This window comes from Podarcis tiliguerta, assembly GCF_965153285.1.
Source record: "Podarcis tiliguerta genome assembly, chromosome: 10".
NCBI lineage: Eukaryota > Metazoa > Chordata > Lepidosauria > Squamata > Lacertidae > Podarcis > Podarcis tiliguerta.
In genome coordinates this window covers 34,161,512-34,188,248 of record NC_139543.1, presented here as the reverse complement: position 1 = coordinate 34,188,248, position 26,737 = coordinate 34,161,512, and the positions used below count along the sequence as shown (strand labels likewise).

Genomic DNA, 26,737 nt, shown 5'->3' with positions numbered 1-26,737 from the left:
GGATAGTGGGATACAAGAATATCAATAATGCTTATTCATGGATGAAATACTGTCATGGAAATGTAAAGTTTTGAGAATTACATTGTACTTTGTTTTGATTTATGATGCATGCAAATGTAGATATATTTACTAATCTTACTAATGGTAGGAAGAGAGACAGAGAAAGGAGGAGAGAGAATGTTGCAGAAACTTATTGACTTTTTGAAGGGATTCAAAAATAAAACTAAAAACCCCCAGTTCTGCCTAAACAGCCCATCACAGATATATAGGGTCACTTGACAGTCAGTGCTAAAGCACAATTTGTGTTAAATAGCTCTTAGAGAACATACCATTTAACTTTTCACCAACACAAGAAGACACTATTTCCGACTTCCGTATTTCAGCAAGTGAGTACCGATGGATTCAAGGGATAATTTTGGCATCACCAGTAGCTGAATCTGTCAGATTTTGTTCATAAGAGGAAATAGTTTCTTGTCCAGACTCATTTAGTATTGAAGGATAGGAACATAATGTTTGCTTCTGCACTCTGGGACAGTCTATCACAGCAACAAAATCTGACAAGGTCCATTTCCAGTGTTTTCCTTCAGCACCATCTGTTTCGTATTGGTGATCTCTATGGATTAGCTGCGAAGGCCATATAACTGCATTCAGGGGAATACTTTTGCCCCAAACTACATTGAAATAGCACATTCTAATGAAGAGGTAGCCAAATGTTTGTAGCAAACTACAAAAAACAAAAAAACCAAGCCAGCACCTCCCTTTGTTCACATTTGAATGTAATTGCTTGCTTCTTTGTGGGCAGTGTTGCTGTATTTTACTGATTATATTTATATGCTAACTTAAACCTTGAAAAGGTGTAATAAAAATAATTAGCATTTAATACCCCCCAAATCCACAAGGTTTAACAAGTATGTGACAAGATGAGAGACTGGCAACTGCTTAATATCTACTGAAAACAACAAGAACAACACAAATGTTCAGGGGAGAGAGAACACTAGACACCATCTATCTCTTGAGTCCTGTCAGATTATCATATTGCTATTTCTGCAAAGACCTTATTTTTCCCACAGCATTACAAAGCAACCCTGAATCTTGCTTTGAGCAAAAAACATCAGACAGCAGTCGATGCACTTTTTTAAAAAGCTGTGAAGAATTAATATTGGTTTGCAAGCCTTCTTCCTTTTCCAGTGATCTCCCAAAAGATTCGTAGTTGAATTTTACTAGTTTGTTAAATCTGTGCTAGTTATTGGTTAAATTAAAAAGATAGATAAAACAGTTGAGTACGTAAAGCCTGATCTTTAATAATCCCAGTATGGATTAATTTTACATTGTATACAGAACACTTATGAAGTGATAAACTGGGGAAAAAACATTTTAAACATATAAAATGCCTCTTCTATCTGCCATAGTTGACTTTTATAGTGTTCTTCGATGTACTGAGAAATGAATTTCTTTTCACAGGAATCCTGTAAAGCAGGCTAGGCTAATAGAGAAATATGTCCAAGTAGATCCTTGGGTCAACTGAGCAGGGACATGAACCAATACTAAAATTCACAAACAACCAGATCCAGAGCTCTTTGTCCACACTGAGCTGCATACACATGCATGAATTTTCTGATTCATTTAAAATAAATAAATAAATGCAGCCATTTAGCAGAGATCTATATAAGGTACTTCGGGAATCTTTGGGTGGAAAAGAGACCTATACGTTCCAAGATAGAAATAAAGACATATTTGTGAACGGCACCACACGAGGCCTTTTGAAGTGATCAAAGGCATATATAAATGTTCTTTTAAAAGAGACAGGGTGTGTGGGGGGGAACCATGATAAACTTACTAGACTTTTAGTTTTGATGCCAAAGTCTCAGTTGCAAATCTCCAGTCAAATACCTTGTGCTTGTGCAATTTTATTTTGTATCAAATATGTAAATTTTATACCTTATATTGCATTTGTATTTTGTAATACATTCAGTATTTTATATTGTTGTCTATTGTATTTTTGTTTCGTAAGCGGCTCTGAATATATATATATATATATATATTTAGAAAAGTGGGGTATAAATATTAAATCTAATATGGAAGTTCAGTGTGAGGTTAAATGAGAGAGAAACTGTGTGAAGTAATCTGGGTAATTAAAAGTTCTACAGATATGGCAACACCCATGTGCTTTTCTGTAACAGGATTGAATTAATTAAAATTACTTGTGATCAAGATCAAGCAAAACTGTATTGTTTGTACATGACACAAAAGACATTAGATTAAGGATGGTTTTGGAGCTGAACATTTGACATCATTTAAAAAAAAGAAAATCTTCAATTAACTATTCAAACTACCCACAAATTAAAACTATCCAAGGAGCTTCAAAATCTCACCAGCACTTCCTCGCTGCCTTAAAATGTTTTCACTCACAAATTAAGAGGTATGGGACCACCATACAGGTTGTATAGTTATTAAGCTATTTACTGCTTTACCATGCCTTCAGTGTTACTACTGAAAGCTTTTTTTTTTTTAAAAAAAGTAATGTCAAGTATTTTCCCTATCATAATGACAGAAACAGAAAATAGCATCAGCATTAAGGACATAATGGTGACATCACAGATGAATATGCTAGCATAGTGTCCATGTGTTAATGGTTTGGCTCATGTCTTCTGTTTATGTACAAATCTCAGCGCAATGAAGATCCCGGAAAGACAAATTATTTATGACTACACTGAAGACCTTTTTATAAAAAATAAATAAGTAAATGGCAACACATGATCATGTGGAAATGTCACTGGTGAAAAATAAAAACATCACTATTTTGTACTGATGCCACACCAGTACTTTAATAGATCACCTCCTGGATGTCAATAGATATGTGCAAAGTTTGGATCTTGTTATTGTTTCATAACACAGTTGCCTTTAGTTTAAAGTAGGAGGCAAATCGCTCTGAATAATAAGTATCCTTCTTAAATAAATTAGCACTTATCTACGTTTCTGGAAGGACATTTATTTTCCAAGACAGTTTCTGCTAGCTTCAGATTTTATTGATTGCTATTTTCCCCTTCTGTTCACTTTCTCTTGAAAGTTATGTTCGTCTCGTTTTTATTTCTTCATGCTTCATAAACTCCATTTTTCTGCTGCTCAGTCTATTTCTCCTGTGGTCAACATACTGGGTTCTGAAGTGATTCAGAATTAATTGCTCATTACTGTTGATGCTACAGGTTTCAAAGAATTGTTGATTATCTCTAACAAAGTTTCTATTAGTGCATAAGAAACCGTGCAGCTGCTTCTTTAGTTAATGTCAGTGTGTTTGCCAGAAAAACTAATGCCCTGGGTTTTTTTTGTTCCAAGAGTAATTATGTTTATGCCTACTAGTCTTATCAGCTATTTAATTCTTTTAAAATTTAATTTAATTTAAATTTTACATCTGTTGATCACACAGGATTGGCAAATTTATTTTCATTTCTGCTGCTGGATTCAAAAATACTCGTAAGAGAAGTCACTACTTAAGTCTTCAACACCTGGTTTCAAAATGAGCTGCTAGGCAAGGCTCAGAATCAGATTCTTTTCTCACCTTCTTTTGTGGTCTTAGAATAAATTTGCCTGGTGGGTCGAGAAAAGAAGGGAAGTTTTACACAGATGGATTCTGGCAAAGCCGCAAACTCTTCAAATGGGGTTAATGAAATTCAAGGAGGACTAATGTAGTGAAGTTTACTCAGTAAAAACAAAAACAAATGCTCCAGCAGAAGATGGAGAAAAACTAGCTGAGCAATAGCCCTTCTGGGAAAAGATTAAGATGTTATACAGGATAAGAAACCTGAGTCAATAATGTGATATGGCTTTAAAAGCTAATGCTATTTTAGGTTTTCTGTCAACAAGAGCATCATGGTGAACTCTCCAAACTTAAAGCACTGCTCAGCTCATCAGTAATGGCAGCTACATTTCAAAAACCATCTTGATGAGTTGGAAATCTTCATGTTAATTAGTTGAAAATTCTGTGAACCGTTCTGATGAAGGGTGGTATATAAATCTAAATAAATACGTAAATAAAATTCTTTATCAAAGATGATAAAGAATTTGGGAGGGGAATCCTGACTAAAAACAAACAAACTGAAAAATTAGACTGGAGCACTGATCTTCAGCTGCTGGGATGGATCCAGGACTCAGTCATCACAGCCTGTCCGAAGGTGGGTTGCAACAGCAGCACTATCACCAACTACCTGCTTAAAATGAGGCAGCTATAACTCAACCCAATACTCCAGATGCAGGCTGACCAGCACAGCATAGAATAGAACATTAGCCTTGCTTAGGTGAAGACATAAAGTGTGTAGGGGGCATTGGGGTGTACATGCTGGAACTGCCTCCCAACATCCCTAGCCCCACCTGCTGCACCTCTGACCCTTCCTGCATTGAGGGGGCTTGAGAGTACTTAGAATATTCCCCACAACCAGGAGCCTGGGTAATGCCAAGTTCCTAATTGTGGGGAAGCTTCTAAGCTTATTCGGCATACATGCCCCCTTCAGACCTTCCCATGCAATTTGGGAAAGCCAGGGGTGGAACAGGACTGTTGAGGGCAGGTCCAGCACATGGACCCAAGCAGGAATGCAGATGCTGGCAGCATGCACACATGACCTCTACACACTCCTTTCCTCATTGTGTTCTTTGAGTTCCTGAACAGGACTCATTACTTCTCATGACCAGGGCAGTATGCCTCTTGTTAATGCAAATTAAGGTTTCTTTCCCTTTTTCAGTAATTGGAGTAGGGGGCTTACTGGGAAAAGTGACAGCAACAGAGTCTTTCTCCGGTACAATTTCGCTGCCACTGCAAGCAGCAATGCAGCTCCTACCATTGACTCTGTGGGTTCCATTGCACTCCACAATATTCCTTTTGAAATGACACAATGTGGCACTGTTCCAGGAGCATATGCTATGCTAGAATGGTGCTCAGGGGGCATTTCCCATCCACAGTGCCTCTTAAATGATGCAGTACGATTTTCGCTGCTATTTGCAGTGGCAGCAGAACCATCTGTAGGGAAGAAAGAAGGTGTTTCCCCACCACCACTTTCCCCAGTAAACCAGGCCACCAGAAAAGGACAATATTTTCTCCCCAAAGTCTGCATCAAGGCTTTGTCCCTCTCATCCATCCCCAGCCATCTGATATTTGCCAGCGAAGTTCAATATAATACTTTTAGTTCAGTGAAATTCAAGGATTGCTGAAGGCTGTACCCCAGGACCTGCTTCTCCTGGGCCTTATTAGATACACAGAAATGTATTTTTTTTAAAAATCTGGGTAATGTTGGAAGGCATGCCTAAACCAGAAGAACCTTAGGCATAAAAGAACCCCAAAACAACCCGAGCAATGAATTGAAAGAGTGCCTGCATAGCATGGGAGAAACAGTTGTTCCATTACACTAACAAACTGCTCATTTAACAGAGCTGTGATGGGTTGGAAGGTGGGGGGTTCACAAATGTAGCAATGGCCACCAGGGAATATTGCCCTCTGCGTGAGACATAAAACCAATGTCCTGAAGAGAATGCGGTCATTAAAGAAGCCACAGAACCTTTTCGCCAGCAATGCCCAAGTGCCATTAAAGTAAATGGAAAGACAGTGAATTGCTTTAGTGGGAGCCTGATTGGTCTTGGTTAGGGATCTGGCCAAGTTCCAGACAAAGCAATTGCATCATTCCTACCTAAATTCTTCCTGCTGTTTCAAATGGAAACAATTAAGTCATAGGGAGAAAATATTGAATGTAACAACTTTCTGTCTCTTTGATACCAAAACGCGATGGGAAAGATGTTGTCGTTAATGAGGCATGGGGCCTGTTAGGATGAAATTTGGTTGTACCACTACAAAAATGGAAAGGAGGAAGTATGCCCTGATATATACAGACAGATATGCACAATGCTATTTTTCTGGAAGAAGAGGTGCCAGAACTCACCATGAAAACCTCCCTGGTTCTATTAGAATGGCAACGGCATCTACCTGATAGGTGCCAGAACAGAGTTCTGGCTGAAAAAAAGCCCTGGATATGCCACTAACCTATGTTACTGTCCCCGTAGGATGGCTAGCTACCAGGGAGAATGCTATGCACTCATATCCTGGTCATGGGCTTCCCATAGTCATGTGGTTGGTCATTGTGCGAAGAGGATGTTGGAATAGATAATTCTTTAGTCTGATATAGCAGGGTTCTTCTACTGATCTCATCTGTTATTTTTTCTTACTTTAAAAAGATGGCAGCTCTATTAATTGCAAGATAGCCTCCAGGTATCAGAGGCAATATGAATACTAGTTGTTGGGAACATGAGTGGAAGAGTGCTTTTTCTCTTACTTCCTGACTGGGCTTCCCACAGGCATCTTGCTGGTCACTGTGGAAATGGAATATTGGACCAGACAGGCCTTTGGTCTGATCCAGCTTGACTCTTCATATGTGCTAACATGGTAGTTTGCACCATGCAGGTGCAAAGAGGCCACAGATCATAGGCAGGATTGGAACTGCTTTCATATCATCACTTTCCGGAGGCAAATTTCTCAGTCTGCCGTGAAACAAAGGGGAGAAGAACTGGAGTACACTGACTAGAGTTGTTCCAAATTTGGTTGTAGGTGTGAGCTGTTATTGGTTATATACTGTAGGAGAAATGGGGGTTCCCACTTGTTACAAAAGTGAAAATGGATCACTGATTTGACCACATATACCCCAGCTTTAAAATTAAATTAAAAGACATATGCTTGACAGGCAAAAGAAAATTCCTTTGAGGTAAACAGGAAGTGAGGTGATGAGAGCTGTTTTATTTAGGCTCCAATCCTATGCACACCTTCATGGTAGTAAATCAGAACTCAGTGGGGCTTACTTTCTGAGTAGTTGGGTCACTGTGGGAACAAATAAAGAAAGGAACAATTCACTACTGTAGCCCTGCCAGCTCTGGCTGCACTAGATCCATAAGGTGGTGAAATGTTTTCTCCAAACGTCTAATGACTAGTTATTCCTCTTTGTGGTATGGACACTAAGGAATTTGTACATTTTATGACAATACTGCATTTATAAACATTCAAGTTCCTGAAGATGATGTATATCCCTTCTGGATTGAAGTCTTTTTCTTAATAATATTCCAATCATTCCTTCCTATGGGGAGTTGCTTTTTCAAATGATCTATAGGAAGATGTGTGGTGTAATACTGTATACATTTCAATGCCCTGCAAATCTTATAATGTGGGGGGCATTCTTAAAGAAGGAATATAGACAAGTCATGTGAGGAAAAGAAGCTCAGTTGTAATTATTAGGACAGTATAATATAAGCTTCAGCAATTTCAAATTCACACATTAATATAGTAATAAGAAAAGACTTTCCATTTTTCCTAGTTCGTCTGTTTCTTCCTCCTTGGGGTGCATTTTATATGCTGGAAGGTGATGTTGCTAAATAGTTTCATACACAGAATCACTGCGGAATTATTTGCATGGCTGGCTCACAATTGCTATCAGTCAAGTCACTTTTGACTTCTTTCTCTGGTGAGCTTTCGTCTTCTTTATAATTCCAAATGCTATGCTTGAATTAAAAGTACTTCAGACATTTTCCTTTCATCTGCTAATCTTTCTTCTAAACCCAATTTTCTGTGAACTAGGAAACCCAACCCAATCTTGGGGACTTAAAGCCCTATCTATCAACAAATGTTTCACAAGACAAGACAGTTTAGAAATTGGCATTCTGGAATAAATGGTTCCATGCCAACTGATTACCATCGCAGACATGTAATCTGAAAAGGATATGCCAGACTGGAAGTTATGAATAGTAAACCTCATGCTGTTTTATGTTTTCCTGACCTCTTTTCCCTTTGCACTTACTTCAAGCCAAACGGCACCCGTGTCATATTTGAAATGAAGAGCAGGTTTCTGAACTGAGATATTTTTTGGAGGGGGGGGGGATTAAATTGACAAATGGATTTTTGAAAGCTTGATCAGAGTAAGGTAAACAGAAACACAAAAAAAGAAGAAAAAAAGAAGGAAGGGTAATTCTAAGCAGTAAACGATGTCACAACATTACATTATGTTAGGGCTTCCCCTCCCCAGCCAGAACTCACTCAATTCCAGCATCTCTCATTGCCATTATAAGAGAACAAGGGAGGCATTCACGGTGAGTTCCTGCACCTCTTTTTATAGAAAACTTGGGGTAGCAAACATCCAGGTGTAGCTGAACTCCAGTTACTATGAGCCCCAGCCAGCAAAGTCAATTGTCAAGAATGTTATGTCAAACCAGTTGGCTTACTATTAACTTCTGGACTCAGTTGATGATGCCAGTCTTTGAATTCCCCATGCACATTAGACCTGCATGGGAATTAAGTTCAATTTCAGAGGCCATGCTCTTGATGCCTTCACAGGAGATTTGACCAATGAGCTGCGGTAAGGTTTCCATTACAGTGCAACCCCATAGGCACTGGGTTGGCCACTGTGAGAATAAGATGCCATGCTAGATGGGCATTTCACCTGATCCAGTAGACTGTTATTATATTCTATACATGGTTACCGTAAGTAAGTTCTCCTGAGTTCAGTGGGGTTTACTATAGGTGCATTATGTACTTTGTTAATTGCTATTAGAAATGTGTTTTATTTGCAATTCGATTAGTTATGTGGGTCCCACACTCTTGTGGGTCCTCTCAGTAGAAGAAGTGTATGTATGTATGTATGTATGTATGTATTATTATTATTATTATTATTATTATTATTATTATTATTATTTATTATTATTTTAAAGTTCAAAATCCCAACTTCAGCCTCAAAAATAAACCAATGAAGTACATTGTCACAGTTTTCCAGCTGCAAATTTAATTCTCTGCGCAATTTAATAGGAACTGGCATAACTTGACATGTTCATAATGCAGCAAAACATCGGCACAGTCACTTTAATAGTTTTCCAGCAATAATCACAGTGAGGTGCTAGAGGAGGTCTTGAGGGTCTCAGGAGACCCTTATTAAAATCCTGTCACAAAAGTAGGCATTCACCACCTATTTGCCAGGATAGGCATTCAATTTTAATAAGCATATTACTACCTCAGAAATGCTTCAAAACAGGTAGATAATAATTAGTGAGATAAAGTACGTACAGTGTTGCCAGTTGCAATGTGATATAGAAATGATTTCATTTTCCTATTCATCATCTTTTTCTTCTAGTTTCAGGTGCCATCTACTGCAGTGTTTAGATCTCTGGCTGCCCAAGGTAGGGCCTCGTAGATGATAGCAGCAGAATTAGGTGTCATTCTTGTCTAGTTTTTAGTGTCAGCTAGAATGTTCCCAAGACGTTTCAAAAGTGAGCAGTTTAGCTAATGGATAAGGACTCTGCATTACCTCACTTCTTTTTAGAAACTATCTTTCTCAGGGCTGTTTTAATGTTGTAACCTGCCCTGGTTGAAGGGCAGATAAATTAGTGAATAATAATAATAATAATAATAATAATAATAATAATAATTTATTATTTATACCCCGCCCATCTGACTGAGTCTCCCTAGCCACTCTGGGCAACTCCCAATCAAATGTTAAAAACAGTACAGCATTAAACATTAAAAGCTGCCTTCAGATGTCTTTTAAAGATAGGATAGCTGCTTATTTCCTCCACATCTGATAATAATAATTGCCTGCTGCAAAGACACAATGACACTCTTTTCTATTCTATATACAAAAGCAGCTAAGACTGGCAATTTTATCTTTTGTAAATATTGGTAGTGGGATAGTGTTTTGGGGAAAAAATGCCTCTCCTACACTTCTATCAGTGGAAGTGTCTGCTGCGACAAAAGCTGTTCCATGAGTGCAAAGGCACCAATTGGATATTACCACTGTTTAAAAGAAAAACCAAAGACCTTTTTGGACCTTTAACTTTTAGTCTCCTTATCCCCTGCTCACTTCTCCATCCTATTCCTCATTAGTAACTCTTTATGTGTTCCAGACTTAAGGATGTTGTCCTCCCAATATGGTATAGTTATATTTTATGTACTATTGGAGCTCTGGTTTCCGTCACAGTGTTCTGTTGCCCCAGAAGCGGTTTAGTCATGCTGGCCACATGAGCCAGAAAGCTGTCTGTGGACAAACGCCAGCTCCCTTGGCCTGAAAGCGAGATGAGCACCGCAACCCCATAGTCACCTTTAACTGGACTTAACCGTCCGGGGTCCTTTACCTTTACCTTATTTTTATCTATCCCCTGCTCTCTCCTCCATTAGTAACTATTCCTCATTAGTAACTCTTTATACATTCCAGACTTAAGGATTTGTCCATCCCAACTATGATATAGTTATATTTTATGTGCTATTGGAGCATCTTCCTTTTTGATTTAGATAGAAAACATTCCTATTTAAGAAAAGTCAAGGAATGGCACTTGTTGCTGCAAAACTGCTTGACAATGTCCTGTGTGGCAGGGGAAAGAAGTATTGGAGTACAACTATTTTTTGTGGCCAATCAAAGTTGAGGAAACTTGCATGGTCACAGTTAGACACTAATCAGAAACTCACAACCAGAGTACATGCATTTGCAAAGCTAAAAAAACAAACAAACCTGCACCATTCTTCTTCAGTAGCTTTATAGCAGGCTTCCTCAAACTCAGCCCTCCAGATGTTTTGAGACTACAATTCCCATCATCCCTGACCACTGGTATGCTAGCAAGGGATCATGGGAGTTGTAGGCCAAAAACATCTGGAGGGCCAAGTTTGAGGGAGCCTGCTTTATAGCATCCCCATGCTTTAATTTTGCAGGTTATTTTATCCACAGTATAAAGATCAACGTGACAAGCCACCCTGAACATTTATTTAAACTGTCAGCAACAAATGCCTGAACACTCCACTGATAAAACTGGAGAAAAAACTGTAATACCATTTTGGGCAAATAAGTGGTTATAGTCTGAACCTACATGGTTAAGTTTTCTGTTGTGCTAATTTATTGCAATCAATGACTTTCTTTTTTGGGGGAAGGAGGGTCCAAACTATACTATAGAAATTATCCATACTATATTTTTATCCATACTATATTTTTATCCATGCTATAAAAATTTGCTAGCAATGAGATACAAACTGTGGCCTTTAAAATCACTTTTTGCTTCAAAAGGGGTAAGGCATATTTCAGCCTATAAACATCATACCTGCTTTTTGATTTTTATTGCCTGAAAAACTGTGAAATGGGGGGGGGGGGCTCAATTCTTCAGCATCTAATAGCAGTTACAGTATTGTAACATCCTTTTGAACCTGTCAGAATTAACTACAGGTATTTGACTTATTTGTTACTGGATTTGGTTGCAGATAATACCTGCAGTGTGGTGATCCATAAGAAGCTTTCTTTCCATTTCCTTTAGAATAATAATGTGGCAGCTGAGTTATTAACACACAGGCGACTTGAAGAAAACCAATCAATCAAGGCTACTAAAGGATATTTTCCCTGAAATTTTCAGATCCCTTCAAGTTCTGAAGTCACTTCCATTTTGTCACTACTTTATGAAACCTTTACTTGGCCTCAGGTTAGAAAAAGAACCTTTTTCTAGTTTAGTTTAATATTTCTTTCCCACTTTTTTACTTCTTCGTAAAAACAGGGAAGCTTGACCTTTGCAGGAGAGGCTAAATAGTGATGGTAATAGTGTGGCTTTGAGTCACCAACACTTTGCCTATTCATTCATTATTAGCCTGCTGCATCCCTAACCCTGAAGGTGAGAAAGAACATATTACAAACACCAACCCCCTTGCAAATATAAACACTAAATTGTGGACTGCAGTCCCTACAGTCAGGCATAGCCAGCCTTTATAGGTTGGGGGTGGACCAGAGTGAAGCCTGCTTGATTGGTCAGAATTCAAATGGATGGATGGCAGGAAAGCCTGCCAATCCAAGCAGCCAGCCAAGGGATTCCACAACTGGTGGCTGCCTAGCCCCAGTGTTGCTTCCTGGGGATAGGAGCCTGCTATGACAGGCCACAACAGCTACCCACCCCATGACTGGCTAAGCAGCCATTCCCATACCACTCTATTGCTGGTGAGCACTAACTGGCTGTGTTGACCACATGTATCCATGGTTAATGCCTTGCTGCGGATGAGCAGATTGCTCCAGCTTTTCTCCTTTGTGTTAGAAGAGCATGAGTACCCATTAGCTATTGTTGGCTTGTTGTTATACTGAAATAGGAGTCTGACGTTTGCTTCATTCAGACAAGTCATGATCAGGAAGCCAAGAAAAGCCTGAGCTACAGATTTGTTTGGAGCAAAATAAAACTTAATTCCCAATTCAGACGTAACACTAACTCAAGGATTTTGGCTCGTTCCACCTGCTCACTAGTATAGAAGAACAAGGTGGGAGTAGTCTGTATACCATTAACTTACCAAGACATGTGACTGGAACCATGTCATGTCACGTGATCATGATGAGAGCCTGGTTCCATGCCTATGTGTTACGTCTGACCTGTTTCTAAATTTGTTCCTTCCCGCTACTTTTTTTTAATACTTCTTGTTGCAATCCTATTCATGATTACTCACAAGTAAGTCCCACTGTGTTCAATGGGACTTACTTCCTAGCAAGCATGCCTAGGATTGCAGCTTTAGGCTGTGTACGTGCTATACCTTTAATGCATATTCAAAACGCACTGTATCATTTCCCTCAAAGAATTCTGGGCACTGTGGTTTTACCTCTCACAGAGCTTCCAGTTCCCACCAACCAGTATGAAACTACAGTGCCCATAATTCTTTGAGGGGAAGACTTAAAGGCACAGTGTATACATAGCCATAGTCTGTTGGATCAACGAACAAGCAGAATTTGATCCCATCCATACTATCTGTGCCACTTCCTGCAATTTATCTCAAGAGTCTTAAACACAAGGCAAATATAGATCTTTAAAGAAATCAAAGCATGCATGTGCCTTTTTTTGCAGTAGAAGAAAACTAATTAATAAATAGCATTCTTTAATAATGCTTTAAAATAATTCTTTAAAAATAGCAGAGCTTCGCTCTGATTTAATGAAGGACCATTACGTGTATTTCTCAAGCAGTTTGTGAGTGTCAACAGTAGCAATTATGATGGTATTTTCTACCCAGCTTTGGTTTTACTTACGTGGTATTTTGTTCAGTTCATTCATAAATTTTTCCTTCAACTTCGAGAATGCATCTTCTTTTGGCCCCCCCTTCCCTCCGGGAGCCGCAGGTTCTGTGGCATTGCTTGCTAGCGCAGCAGCAACGGTGGTGCCTGGTAGCGCCGCTAGGGCCTGGTGTTGACTTTCTTTTGCCATTTCGGTCCCCAGGGAAACTAAGATTGAAAACAAAACAGAGGAAGGGAGGGGAATGTTCAGAAAGGTTAAAATGTTGTTGTTGCTCAACAACAAACTAGAGAGCAGTAACTGCAATTGGTGCACCTGCTCGCTGGATAAATATCACATCATTACCATATTGCTTCATGTTGGTTCATACAATATTTATTAGGCCACAGGGAAAGAGACTTTTCCAGAAGTTAATAGCTGATGCTTTTTCTTATGTCTTGACTCCTTTTCAATGCTTCTGAGCCACGAACAGTTATTTCTGTTGGATCTCTCAATATGGCTAGGCATCTGTTGTTTAAACTCTGGATTCTGCCCTTTCCTTTTGAAAGTATAAGTAAACTAACTGACAGCAGTTCCATATATACAAACACTTGACTGCATTTGCATAATTATTTGTATCTGTGTCTCGGTACGGAAAGTTTCAGAGCACTGCTAGTTGCTAAAATGGGAAGCAATTCCAACAGTATAATTAAAACACCTTCAAGCTCCCCCAAACTCTGCAACCACTGGTGCACCTTGCGCAAGCAAAACTGTACATTATTTGGAAAATCGGCTGTGTTTTACTCTTGAGCCATATTTATTGAAAGCAATTTTCCTTCTACTGACATTTGCCTCAGACAATGTTCTGTTGAATTATTTACTTTTCTCTTTGGTATATTGATGAAACCACTGCATCAGTAGGTAGTTCCAGACTGGAACACCCACAGTGTTTAAATAAATATACTCCTACATTAACATACTTTCAACTTAATGCTTTTTTCATGGGCATTTTGTGATCCCTTCACTTGAGCTATAGCATAAAGCAAAGTACTTTCGTGGAGCTTTGATTAGAACAATCCGAATAGCGCCTGAGGGTTGGCTCAAATGTTTGCTTTAGTTCTGAACAGGCTGTTCTGATGATACGCCATGTCCTAAATAAGAGTCATTTGAATAATAATTCTCTTTTTTAATTTCAGAAAACCAGAGAGAAAAGGGATTGGAGCGATAACAATCACTCATTATTGCTCTGTGTATACTATTGTTTGCACTCTTCCAGAATGAACTAAGCCTGTAGCATCCCACTGGGAAATTATCTAAAACAAGAAAAAAAGAAAACCAACCCAATACCTTCCTCCCAAATGAATAAAATGAAAGACACATCAAACCAAGAGATTCAAGAAACATCAGATAGATAAAAATAAAATAAAAACACAAGTTACAAGCAAATTCTATGTCATCTGACTTACCCGTGCATTCCCTTCGATGCCATTGGAAGTGTTCAAATGGGTAACCAAATCAAATTATAACTCTTTATGCTTCCAACAGTCATGACTATGCAAATGCTTGCATCTCAAAGTGTGATATCAGTAATTCCAAAAAGGGAGATAATTGGCTCAACATTTGCACTGGGGGTAGGGTGGGGGTTGAAAAGCCTATGTAGCAAATGAGTGACCAAAACAGGATCCAAGCCATTGATTTGTACGTTGGTATCTTAACCACCACATCAAATCACTGTGCTATATGTACCATCTTGATTTACTTTTTCCAGGAGGTAGGGAATAGAGAGGGTTAAGCAATACGGATAGAATCCAACAGTTATATGGTAGAAGGCACTTTCCTTAATGGTATTTCCCATTTCCTCTTCCCCTTCTAACTGCCCAGGAATGCCAATGCCAATGTACAAACCATACACTTGAAACACATGGTGTCTTCCAAAGAATCCTGAGAACTGTAGTTTGCCTCCCACAGAGCTACAATTTGTCCTGGTCCCTAGACTCTTGTGTGTGGGGGTGTGTGCTTTACATGCTTTAAATGTATGGGGAATATGCAGCCAATGTCTCCTTATGGGAGCTAATCGTTTAAAGTTATTTTATTGATACAGAGATCTCTTTGGAATGTTTGGGATTGAAAAGCCACCAGAGTTTGAAGACAGTGGCACATCTGATACTCCCAAGCAAAAGAGAGACAGAAGGTGTGCATGTGTGAAGGCACTAAAGCAGCAGTTTTTGCAGGAGAGCCAGGGAGACACAGAGGCAGAATTGCTGCCTGGTAGGTCTGTGCATGCTGTTCGCCTCTGCTTATGTTTTCTGTGTGCAAGTGAATGAACCAAATACAGTGGTACCTCAGATTAAGTACTTAATTTGTTCCGGAGGTCCGTACTTAACCTGAAACTGTTCTTAACCTGAAGCACCACTTTAGCTAATGGGGCCTCCTGCTGCCGCCGGAGCACCATTTCTGTTCTCATCCTGAAGCAAAGTTCTTAACCCGAGGTACTATTTCTGGGTTAGTGGAGTCTGGAACCTGAAGCGTATGTAACCTGAGATACCACCGCACTACAAAAGCATCACAGTGCAATAGCATCCTACAAAGTCGAGGGTAGGATCCTGTGGGCCTCCAGATGTTGCTGAACTACAGCAACTCCCATCATCTTTGACCATGTTGGCTAATGGGAATTCAATGTGGGGTTTCCCAGGTTTTGATTATAACCTCCATGCTATTTAACATCTACATGAAAATCCTGAGTGGGGTCATCCAGAGTTTTGGAGCAATATGCTGATGGCACACAGCTATACTTCTCCTTTACATCTGCAGGTGTGGCAGTGGATGTGCTGGGCCATTGTCATGCCTTGGTAATGGACTTAAATGGCTCAGAACCGCAATACCTCAAGGACCGCCTCTTCCCATATGAACCAACCTAGACCCTGCGACCTGAACCCACTTGAGGCCCTTCTTTGTGTGCCTCCTCCACAAGAGGCCCAGAGGATGGAAACACAAGAACAGGCCTTTTCCGCAATGGCTTCCCATTTGTGAAATGCTTTCTCGAGGGAAGCTCCCCTCACACCTTCACTGCATTGTATTTTTACATTATGAACTGCCCTGTGATCTTTGGATAAAGGGTGGTTTGCAAATTTAATGAATGAATGAATGAATACAAATGTTTATTTGGAAGGAAGTTATCACAATTTCAATGGGATTTTCTCCTAAAGCGAGTGTGCATGGGGGTTGCAACCTAGGTGACAAATATTTTCACTGCAAGCTGGCTGTTTCCAAACAGAGAAACAGCACCTCTATTGGTTCTGGAGACTGCCAGATACTCTGAAACAAAACATGAAAAGTCAGCTGCATATTGAAGTGTTATTGGATATTATAGCAGTTTCTCAATGAATGTCAACTAAATCAGAAACAGTTGTATGATATATCATAATTAAATTAAAATTACATTTCTTAATTATAATATATTGCTTAATTATTTCAGGTCTGGCAGTTGAGAATTCTGGCTTGTAATGGAAGACACAATTTGCAGTGATGACTTTCAGTTAATTAAAAATTAAGTCAAATGTTGTAATTTATTTGCTTCCAATTTTGGCATCACATTTGGAAATTGTATTGGGAGTGCCAATGTAAAGTGCTACATCTCTCTCTCTCTTTTTCTCTTTTCTTTTTGTTTTAAAGAAAGGGAAAACAGTGAAACAAGTAGAGTCTTCAGATCTCCAGGAACTATCCTCGGTGGACTCACAGTGCAGTTAGAGGTCACTACATTTAATGAGGCATGCACTAATGCGCTGAGATCTGCTATAAAGCTTCTAACTGGTATATGCCAAAGACATTTAACAGACAGCAAGCTAAAGCAAAAGAAGAAGAGTGCAGTGAGCTAAGATTTGCAGCAGTACATAATCAAGCACCGTCACAGGGATGGCACAGAACACCTGAGCTATTAGCGGGGAGGAGTAAGAGGGGTGCGGTGGGGATGGGCTGCCCCAGATGTCACCACTGAGGAGGGTGGCAAAATGACGGGCTGCATTCACCGCAGGGCCTGCAGCATGCCTGAGTCACACGTCTCTCCTGGGAGTGATACGGTGGACTGGGCGCCCGCAGGCTCTGCGCTGCCCCAAATGGTCCGCCCGCTGCCTCAGCTGTAGGGCAGCTGAGTGGGAGGAGGCAGGCAGACTCCTCAGAGGCCCTGCGGAGTGTCCTGTCCCGTCTGGCTCCGCCCCTGGGGACAGGGCACGTGCGCCGCCCCAGGCGCCCGATTGGCTTGCTCTGCCGCTGGCTATTAGGGTACTCAGCATTCACCATCAAGTCCCCATGTAGGTCACTGGTTGATCTTTAGCCAATCACTTAATTCAGTCAACCTGTGGTTATTGTGAAGATAAAATGTAATGGTTGGGTCCCTCCCACAGAAGCAAGACAGTAATTAGCTCAGGTTTATTGCTCAAAACACACAAATCACTCTGGAGCTCAGTCACTCAAAGTAGCTTCCAAATTGCCGAGTCTGTGTTCCGCCCCTTCCTCTTCCCACATTTAAAGCCCCACTTTCGCTTCCTCTCCTGTTCACGCCTCTCATTAATTCTTGTGTGCCTACGTGTCATGGAATGGGCTATTTCCAGTGGCCCTCCCTCTGAGTCCGAGCTTAAACTGTCAGTCTGTGTCTTCTCCCTTGAACTCCCCCCTTGTTCTTGGAGCTCAGGCTTCTACTGCAACTAGGCTCCTCCTCCCTCATTCCGCATTCCTGCCTAATTACCTTCTCCTGTCTCTCCACGCTCTCCCCCTCTGTCAGCAATGGGATGCAGCTGACAGAAAATAGGAATGGGAAACCTCAGGCTTGGGGGCCAAATCAACCTCTTTACCTGGAACTCAGGACTTTTCCCAGGCTACATCCCACACCAGCCCTCCTTGAGTATGTCCTCGAACTCTGGCAATGCTATTTGCATGCCAGCATAGAAGACAGAAAGGTGAATGTGGCTGTATAAAAACTAGCCTGCTATACAAAGGTAAAATCTATATTTAATGCTCTGTCCACTTTGGCCCCTGGCCTCACCCACGACTCCCATGTGGCCCTCATAAGGTTGCCCAGAAGGGAATGTGACTCATAAAGTGAAAAGGGCTCTCCATCCCTGAGCAACTTGAATGGGGTGTAAAAAGGTAAAGGTACCCCTGCCCGTACGGGCCAGTCTTGACAGACTCTAGGGTTGTGTGCCCATCTCACTCAAGAGGCCGGGGGCCAGCGCTGTCCGGAGACACTTCCGGGTCACGTGGCCAGCGTGACATCGCTGCTCTGGTGAGCCAGAGCCGCACACGGAACGCCATTTACCTTCCCGCTAGTAAGCGGTCCCTATTTATCTACTTGCACCCGAAGGTGCTTTCGAACTGCTAGGTTGGCAGGCGCTGGGACCGAGCAACGAGAGCGCACCCCGCCGCGGGGATTCAAACCGCCGACCTTGTGCAGTCACATGCATAAATGAAGCACAATCTATGGCACTTCTAATTTATAATCATCTGTGAGTTTGCATCTGTTATGCAGCTTTTCTTTTATTGTTAGACCCAACATGTTTGACATTCCATAGCTGGAGCTTCCTTAGTCTCAGGGATACAAATCCATGTTTTTTGAGAGGGCAAACGGCAAGTGTCTAGCCTACAATGGGATGGTTACAAGGTTTATAACCTTACTAAATCCAGGGCAATTTTCATGGAAAAAAATACCGTAATTTGAAGGCAAAGCCAAAAAACTTGTTGCATCCTGAGCACCAATCATTGTCAGACAGTTGAGTGGTTTGTCAATGTGAACTAAAGCTAACATTGCTGCTGGGGTCATAACCTGTGTTGTTGTTGTTTTTTCTGGGGGTACTCAAGGGTACACAGTACCGACAACCTTCTTTTTCTAGAAGAAAAGCACTGGTCATAACTTGCCATCTCTAACCTACTCTCTATGTGCCAAAAAGTAAGATGTGACATTCAGGAAAAGTAGATCCATCCAATAACTTTGTGGCAATGTATTAAAAAAAATTCTGAGATGACCATAACCTGCCAAACTATCTGAATGAACAAGATTTAAACTTTATGCTTCATTATAACATACAAATACTGCAGTAAAATGACTAAGGGTCCTTCCTGTTTGCCAAAGTTATGAATAAGCAAATTCCTCCCACATGATGACTCTTGTCATCATTCACGCTTACATATTGTTTCCTGAAGATCAAATCTGTATTTGTGCTCCCCTGATATTTATTTTCAACAAGAGATTTCTCTCATACTGTACAGAAGATGAAAAAACCCTCATGCAAATTAACATACAAATGCTTTAAGGCATTAAATTCTAATATCACCCATAGAGATTTCTCGCTGTTCTGAAATAATTTCAGCACAATTCTACAAATCACAAGGCAGTTTACATCAATAAAATCCTCATTGAGCATGCTGAATAAATATCAATTTATTATCATATGGCTGACTACTGTCAAATCAATATATTTAATAAATCCTGTAAAAGTCCCCCAAAGCCACAAATATTGATTGTTCAGTAGTTAAGTTTATAAGGAGCAATTCCAATGAAATTTAATGTAGAAAGGGGAACATGCTTGCTTTGTTACATCTGCATTACAGTTTACATTGTCCCTTCTGAATGAGTCAGCGATTGATTATACAGTGGTACTTTGGGTTACATACGCTTCAGGTTACAGACTCGCTAATCCAGAAATAGTACCTCGGGTTAAGAACTTTGCTTCAGGATGAGAACAGAAATCATGCTCAGGTGGCGTGGCAGCAGCAGGAGGCCCCATTAGCTAAAGTGGTGCTTCAGGTTAAGAACAGTTTCAGGTTGAGAACGGACCTCCGGAACGAATTAAGTGCTTAACCCGAGGTACCACTGTACATATTTTCCCCCCAAAACACTTGTCTGAGCAACCACAGGATTAGTAAAATACATTTGAAAAATGCAATATGAAGAATGCTTCCCTCCACCTCCACTTCTTCGTATGTATTTTGCACATTACAGTTATTGTACTCCCAATCATCCACTGCCTCTCACATGATCAGCAATCATGAAAGGCAATGGGGGGGGGCTGTCCATGTTGGCCCCACTCTCATCACTATTTCTTGCTGGCCCCAGACCTCATTGTCCACACTTTTGGAAGAACAGCTGTGTGTGTAGGTTCCACATGCAGTTTGGAAGCTTGACTGAACAGGCTGCCAAAGACAAGGCTACCCTCTATCAATCTTGGATGCCTCTTCTCACCTTGGAAAAACCCCTCTTCACTCGCTGCAGCAGCACCATTGTAAGAAAGAGCTTTTACCTTCTTGCAATGGTGCTGTTTTTCTACCCTGTTGCAGTGATGGGCTAGGACAGAGCTGTCTTTCCTCCTAGCCTAGCACTGCAATAGGAAGAAAACATGTAGTACTAAGAAACATTTCCCCAGTCATCTGTTTATTGGTGGTGGTGGTGGTATTGGCAACCAATGTTAGAAACTGATATATGAAAGCTAAGAGCTAAATGATATCTTTAACCTAAGTTTACGGGCACCACAATGGAGTGTCTAGGTGTGCTTTTTTATAACAAGAATGCAAAGCTGAAAATGAATAAACTACAGCTAAAATCTTATATTCCTTTTTCACATGGTCTAGCCATACTTCCCCTGCCCACCCCCCTAATATTCTTATGAGAGTCCCTTCTCCAGTCTTCAGAGAGTGGCTGGAAGTGGAGGGGCAGGGAAAAAATATCTTAATTTTCTTCCAGCAGTGGCAGTTTTAATCTGAAGTCTTATGGGCAGTACTGCAGCCAGAACTCAGAAACTGTTTGCATTAATGAAATTCCCTTTGCCACACTCACCACCAGAAGGTGGTCTTGGAAAGTTGGCCAACTCCCAATGCGGCAGAAAAGAGTTAGCTTGCATTTTGTAAGGAAATAATATGGACAACTGCACAATTAACCTAATTTTGTATTTATTAACAGCATTTTTATGCATCCTATTACAAGCAAGTTCTCTGAAAGGTTGCAAAAAATAATATAGAAAACAAATCCAAATAACATTCAAATAAGAAACAAGTTAACTTACTATTGATGCCGTGTGTAGTATGTATTCTATAAAAGAGAATACTTGTAATATTACTCACTTTGTTACATGATGGTGACACTGTATTTAAAATGTATTTGCTTCACAAGCAGAAGACACAGGAATCTTCACCACCTTTTCAAGTATTTACATCAATAACTGCCAGGACTATTAAACATCTCTCATTCCTAAGCCAGTGCTCTCAAAATGCAAATCATAATCACAGCTGTAAAAGAAATTTACTGCCAAAGTACACCAGAAAGAGAGAGAGAGAGAGAGAGAGAGAGAGAGAATACAGTAACAGCTGGCTGTCTCCACAGTGGGAAAGTGTTATTTCCCTAACACTTTCCAATATGTTCAAAGGAAGGCAACTTTGCTACCATTCAGCAAGGTTCTGAACTTCCTTGAACTTTTCATTAAGTAGTCAGCTACTGTGCACTCAGCAGAAACATAAGGGTGTGTGTGTTTGTGTGTGTGTGTGGAGGAACCTACTCCTTGCCTGCCTGTAACATTTGTGTGATGTGTTGAAACGTTTAGGAAAACAAGCATAATGTAACTTTGCTTTTCCCAGTGATCTTTAGTCTCAACAAATTCAACTTCTCTGCCTCCCACACAAAGCAACTCCTGCTATCACTTGTGGCTTGGGGACCCTGATTAAAGCCTGGAGATTGCCTGACTAATTACTTGTTTACCCTGCACACAGGTCCCCTGAGTCCATAATCAGCAGATTCTTAGGGAACAAAACGTGAAGGGGTTGCTTCCCCAAAGCACTGCCTGCCAATTGACTGTAATAACTTGTGGTGGTGGAGCATGGCATTCCACCAGTGCCAGGACTACTGCAGTACTTTGGAGATGAAAAGGTCTAAGAGCAGTGAAGCATATGCCACCCCCCACCCCCGAAACTGAAAAAAGCAATGGCAGCAAACCGAGATTGTATTCACCTATGTTGATGAGCCCCCAGTTCTCATCATGTACTGAGCTTCATGCCCCATAGCTTGATGTAAGTGCATATAAATCCCCTGGGGGCATGGCAACTGAAACACTGACACACGTGATGGGTGGATTGTCTATCATTCTCCTCCATTTTTAAAGAAGAGCTCCTTCTACACAACCGTTAAAGATATAGGGATGATCTACATTTAGTTCACTTTATCCTTTTCAATCTGCTTGCATTATTACTTGCTGCTGCTACTGCTCTGTTCTCAAAATGTAAGCACTGTAGTGCAAAGGGGAAAATTTCTAACCAGGATTTAGAGCCATTCTAACCCAGTTAAAAGGATTATCTTGAACTATGGTGCAGATGTTCAGGACTAGGCTGCAGTGAGCCTCAGGTTCAAACACACACTCCTCTTCCTCTCACCTTCACATGTATGTTTTTACTAAATTGGGGTTTAATGTTCTGTATTAATTTGGGGGGGGGGGCTGTGTTTTATTCTAACACTAGGTAGTTAACAAACCTGGACAGCAAGCCATAATCCTTTTATTTTTTTTCTTGAGTGAAGGAGCATGAGAGGGGAGTGTGTGGGTATGAGGCTGACCCATTACCAGTTGTCTTCTAATTTAGTTCACTTGGGAGACGCGGGTGGTGCTGTGGTCTAAACCACTGAGCCTCTTGGGCTTGCTGATCAAAAGGTTGGCGGTTCAAATCCGCACAATGGGGTGAGCTCCCATTGCTCTGTCCCAGCTCCTGCCAACCTAGCAGTTCGAAAGCACACCAGTGCAAGTAGATAAATAGGTAATGCTGTGGTGGGAAAGCAAACAGTGTTTCCATGTGCTCCGGCTTCTGTAATGGTGTTCCGTTGCACCAGTAGCAGTTTAGTCATGCTGGCCAAATCACCTGGAAAGCTGTGTGTGGACAAACGCAGGCTCCCTCTGCCTGAACCGAGATGAGCGCTACACCTCACAGTCACCTTTGACTGGACTTAACCGTCCAGGGGTCCTTTACCTTTACCTTACCTCTAATTTAGTCCATTACCAGAAAGCATAGGAAACGTACCTGAGCCAGGGCTCAACTTCAAGATATAAAGTAATAAAGAGAGGAGTCAGGCCAGGTTTTACCATTAGGCAGAATGAGGTGACCACCTCAAGTGACAAATGCTGTGAGGAGAATAGAGCTGTATATGCCATATGGCATGTTGTAGATTCCATAAAGCAGGCTGCTGCCTCAGGTATTCCATCACTAGTGTTGAAACAAGGTTCAGCTACCACTCCAGTTGACTTCTATATACAGAATGGGGAGTAGCCTCCATTTTGTCATCTGCCTCAGGCGGCAAAATATCTTGGGCCAGCCTTGAGAAGGATGTATGTGAGCATGGATTTCCATTGAAATTGGCCAACTCTCTGTCCTGCACACACATAACATGCCTAGGGTTAAAGAAATTCATTTTTGGAAATGAAACGTTAGTGAAAACTATTGCTTTACGCAAGGACTGAAGCACAGAACTGGGAGGAATAAACACATCCCTTTGAAGGAATATTGCAGCGCAGATTAATGTTGAACAGTATGATGGCTTCCCCCACTGATTCCTTACACCAGTTCCAATTTCTCTGAAAATACACAGACATTTCTCTGAAAATACACAGACAGGATTAAAGCACTCCCTTTGAGAATTTAAACCAAGTTTATTTTGGTAAATTACAGTATATACCAAGTAAAGCTGGTGTGTCAAGTATGAGACCCAGTTTGCTATAAATATGGTTTGAGGACCAGAAATCTATTTCAGCTTTCCTTGGTAGCATTTTGGGGCTGTATGAAACAAAATGTCTTTGCTGAGATGCTCTTAAGGAAAGGAAAAAAGAGTGAGTAGGGAGATGATTTATCTAATTAAATAATTACTTCTATATCAGTGACAAGCTGTCTATTTGAGGAAAGTTGCAAATCTCCATCATAACAGGGTTTTAAACACAGACATATTGTTTAATAAATGTAACAAAATACCTAAAGTACATGGCAGATATATCAAGCTGGTGTTATGCATGCAGTACCATCGGCAGCAGTAGTAGTAATTTCATATTACTGCTGTTAGGCATAATAACAATGCTTGAGCAAGATTATTTGGATGAACGTATATTCTTTCAGATGAGCCTTAGCGAGCTGTACATGGCATATGCATGCTATATCTAAATCCCCTTTTACAGGTGTGACTGCACATTCAGTAAGCATATATTGGGCAGGTACAACCTCATGGAAGCAAGCTTCACCCCTATCTTTCACTGGCACATTGCAGACATGTGTCAAAGAGCTTTTAGGATGGAGGGGGGCAGAGCCTGCCACTTCACTTCACTGATGCCCGTAAATTGAATGTGTGGCGCTCCAGCTGTGTTTCTTGAAGGGGGAGTCTGTCCTGGTGTGGGGGTTGAGCTTGGTGAGAATGGTCTTTCTTATCTTTATTACACCCTATCCTGTCCCCCCCCCATCTCACTTTCTCACAGCCCATCAAAACATTAAAGGTCACACTGGTCTCACCTGAAGGAAATCAACCAAGGAAATGTTTTCAAACTGTCCATTACCTGAAGATGTTGGGAGAACTTACGACATAAGCGGAATGGTAGAATCATTGCGCTAAAAGGTTGCTCCCAGTGCCCTCAGATAAGTACTGTATTATCTTTTTCTGGTGAACATTGCATTCACTTTTTAAATTATTTGCAGCCTCGCCTCCTGGATTCTTTCCCAGTTTCTCTTATTGCTTGAGTGGGTTTGTTTTTGTACTACAAGCCAGGCAGCAATGATAAGTAATTGGACCATGCGAAAGTCACTATATGGGAATGAATGACTTGATAGTTAGATAGATAGATGGATGGATAAACATATTTTATATTCCCGTTTAGTTGTTGCTGCAAGGCTTTTTCACACTTTGAAATGCCAATGCTAATGCATCTTTTAATAGACTCCAGATATTTAAATAATTACCTTTATTTAAAGGTGCAGCAGAAAGATAAAGGCTATCAAACGGAAAGAGCTAATTAAATGTGCTTATTTCTAGATTTTTGGTGAGATAATTATCACTCTGTCCACAATCTCTCATTCAAAGAAGAGACTAATTTTACACTTCTTAATTTTCAGAAGAACCAAGTGAGAATAATGGGAATGGCAAGCTATGCAATCCGTCAGTGTGGCCTTATGTTCTCAATAGCAAGCAGGCAAATTCACTGTATGGAATTGGGATAATGACTTCATTATATAACATAGAATAGCTGCAGCACACAGGTTTGCTTCCCACACCTTGATAGTTCTCACCACATTTCCTCTGGATGACGTGAAACTGCAATATCATGTACCTAAGGGGTATGGTGATGTGGATGAGAGTTACCTTGGGTTACTTGGTACCTTGGGTTACATACGCTTCAGGTTCCAGACTCCGCTAACCCAGAAATAGTACCTCGGGTTAAGAACTTTGCTTCAGGATGAGAACAGAAATCGTGCCCCGGCAGCGTGGCGGCAGCAGGAGGCCCCATTAGCTAAAGTGGTGCTTCAGGTTAAGAACAGTTTCAGGTTAAGAATGGACCTCCAGAACGATTAAGTACGTAACCAGAGGTACCACTGTACTTTAATTATTCTTCGGATTTTTTAAATGCACCTAGCAGATTCAGTGGTCAAACTTACATTCGTCGATATTACAAGGATTTCATCATCATCATTATTATTATTATTATTATTGCCATTTTATTATTATGAATTAAATTTGTATACCGCCCTTCATCCGAAGATCCCAGGGCAGTTCACAACAGTGTACTAAAATGGTCAGGCATCATGCTTCTTCTATCCTATTAAGGTTATTCACACGGACCTGGAATTCCCCTCTTCAGCAACTTAAATTCTTAGTCTGTGAAAGGAGGAGACCTCATTTTCTGGTTCCATCACTGACTATTCCTATGTTTGCCTGAATGCACTTCAAATTCTTTCCATAATAGTGCAGGGTCCCTGTTATTGTGGAGAATTCTGTGTGCATTCAGCTGAGCACATGAAGAATCTCCCATCAGAGAGGGGTGAAGCCATTGTGCAGATAAACATAGCTAGCCTGCACAGCCCCACTCCTCCTTACATCGGTTCTGACAATAGCACCTGAATGAGCTATATTACTACTGTCAACAGATAATAAGGGGAAATAAGAAGCCAAGAGGAAAGGAAAGAGGAGGAATTATATAATGGCCAGGGTATTGAATACTGTCGGATAATGTTTTTGTAATATATCTATCCAGATGAACAAGTGCTCCTTAGCTTTTAAATCAGTGGAGAACAAAACGCTGCAGAGTACATGTTTAGAGTGGATAAAGTAGTCCTTTAGCAATATGTCATGGTGAAGTTCCAGGCAGTACAACCTCAGTACAAAAATAGGACTGCTGCAAGCATGTCATTTGTGAAATGTTGCATGTTCAAAATGAACCTCAGTCCTTTCAACCTTCCTTCCTCTCTCCTGGAAAAGCCCTTTTGCTCTTTGGTCCCCAGGAACTACTCTGGGCCCACAACTCTTGCTCCAGCTCCATTCAGCTCTAATCATTACCTGGATTGGCAAGACGCAGCCTAGTTCACACTGAACAGTCCACTGGTTATTTAAGTGCCCAAGTGGTCTATGAAGCAATCAAAGTTATTCTCATACATGTTTTATTTATGGTACAATTGCTTTAATGAAGGCTACCTGCATAATTTTCAACTTTCACAGCTAGCTGCTCTTCTTTAATATTGCATTTTTGCT

The 26,737-nt window shown here is 40.7% G+C and overlaps 1 protein-coding gene across 4 annotated transcripts in view; it reads right to left on the bottom strand.

Annotated features, from left to right (window-relative positions):
- SYT1 (synaptotagmin 1) overlaps positions 1-26,737 on the bottom strand; it is a 316,628-nt gene that overhangs the window by 98,922 nt on the left and 190,969 nt on the right. For all 4 annotated transcript variants that reach the window (XM_083400991.1, XM_083400988.1, XM_083400990.1 and 1 more), the window contains exon 3: positions 13,038-13,229. In XM_083400991.1, coding sequence (XP_083257117.1) covers positions 13,038-13,212 — 175 coding nt within the window. In that variant the 5' untranslated portion in view covers positions 13,213-13,229. The remainder of the gene's footprint in view (positions 1-13,037; positions 13,230-26,737) is intronic.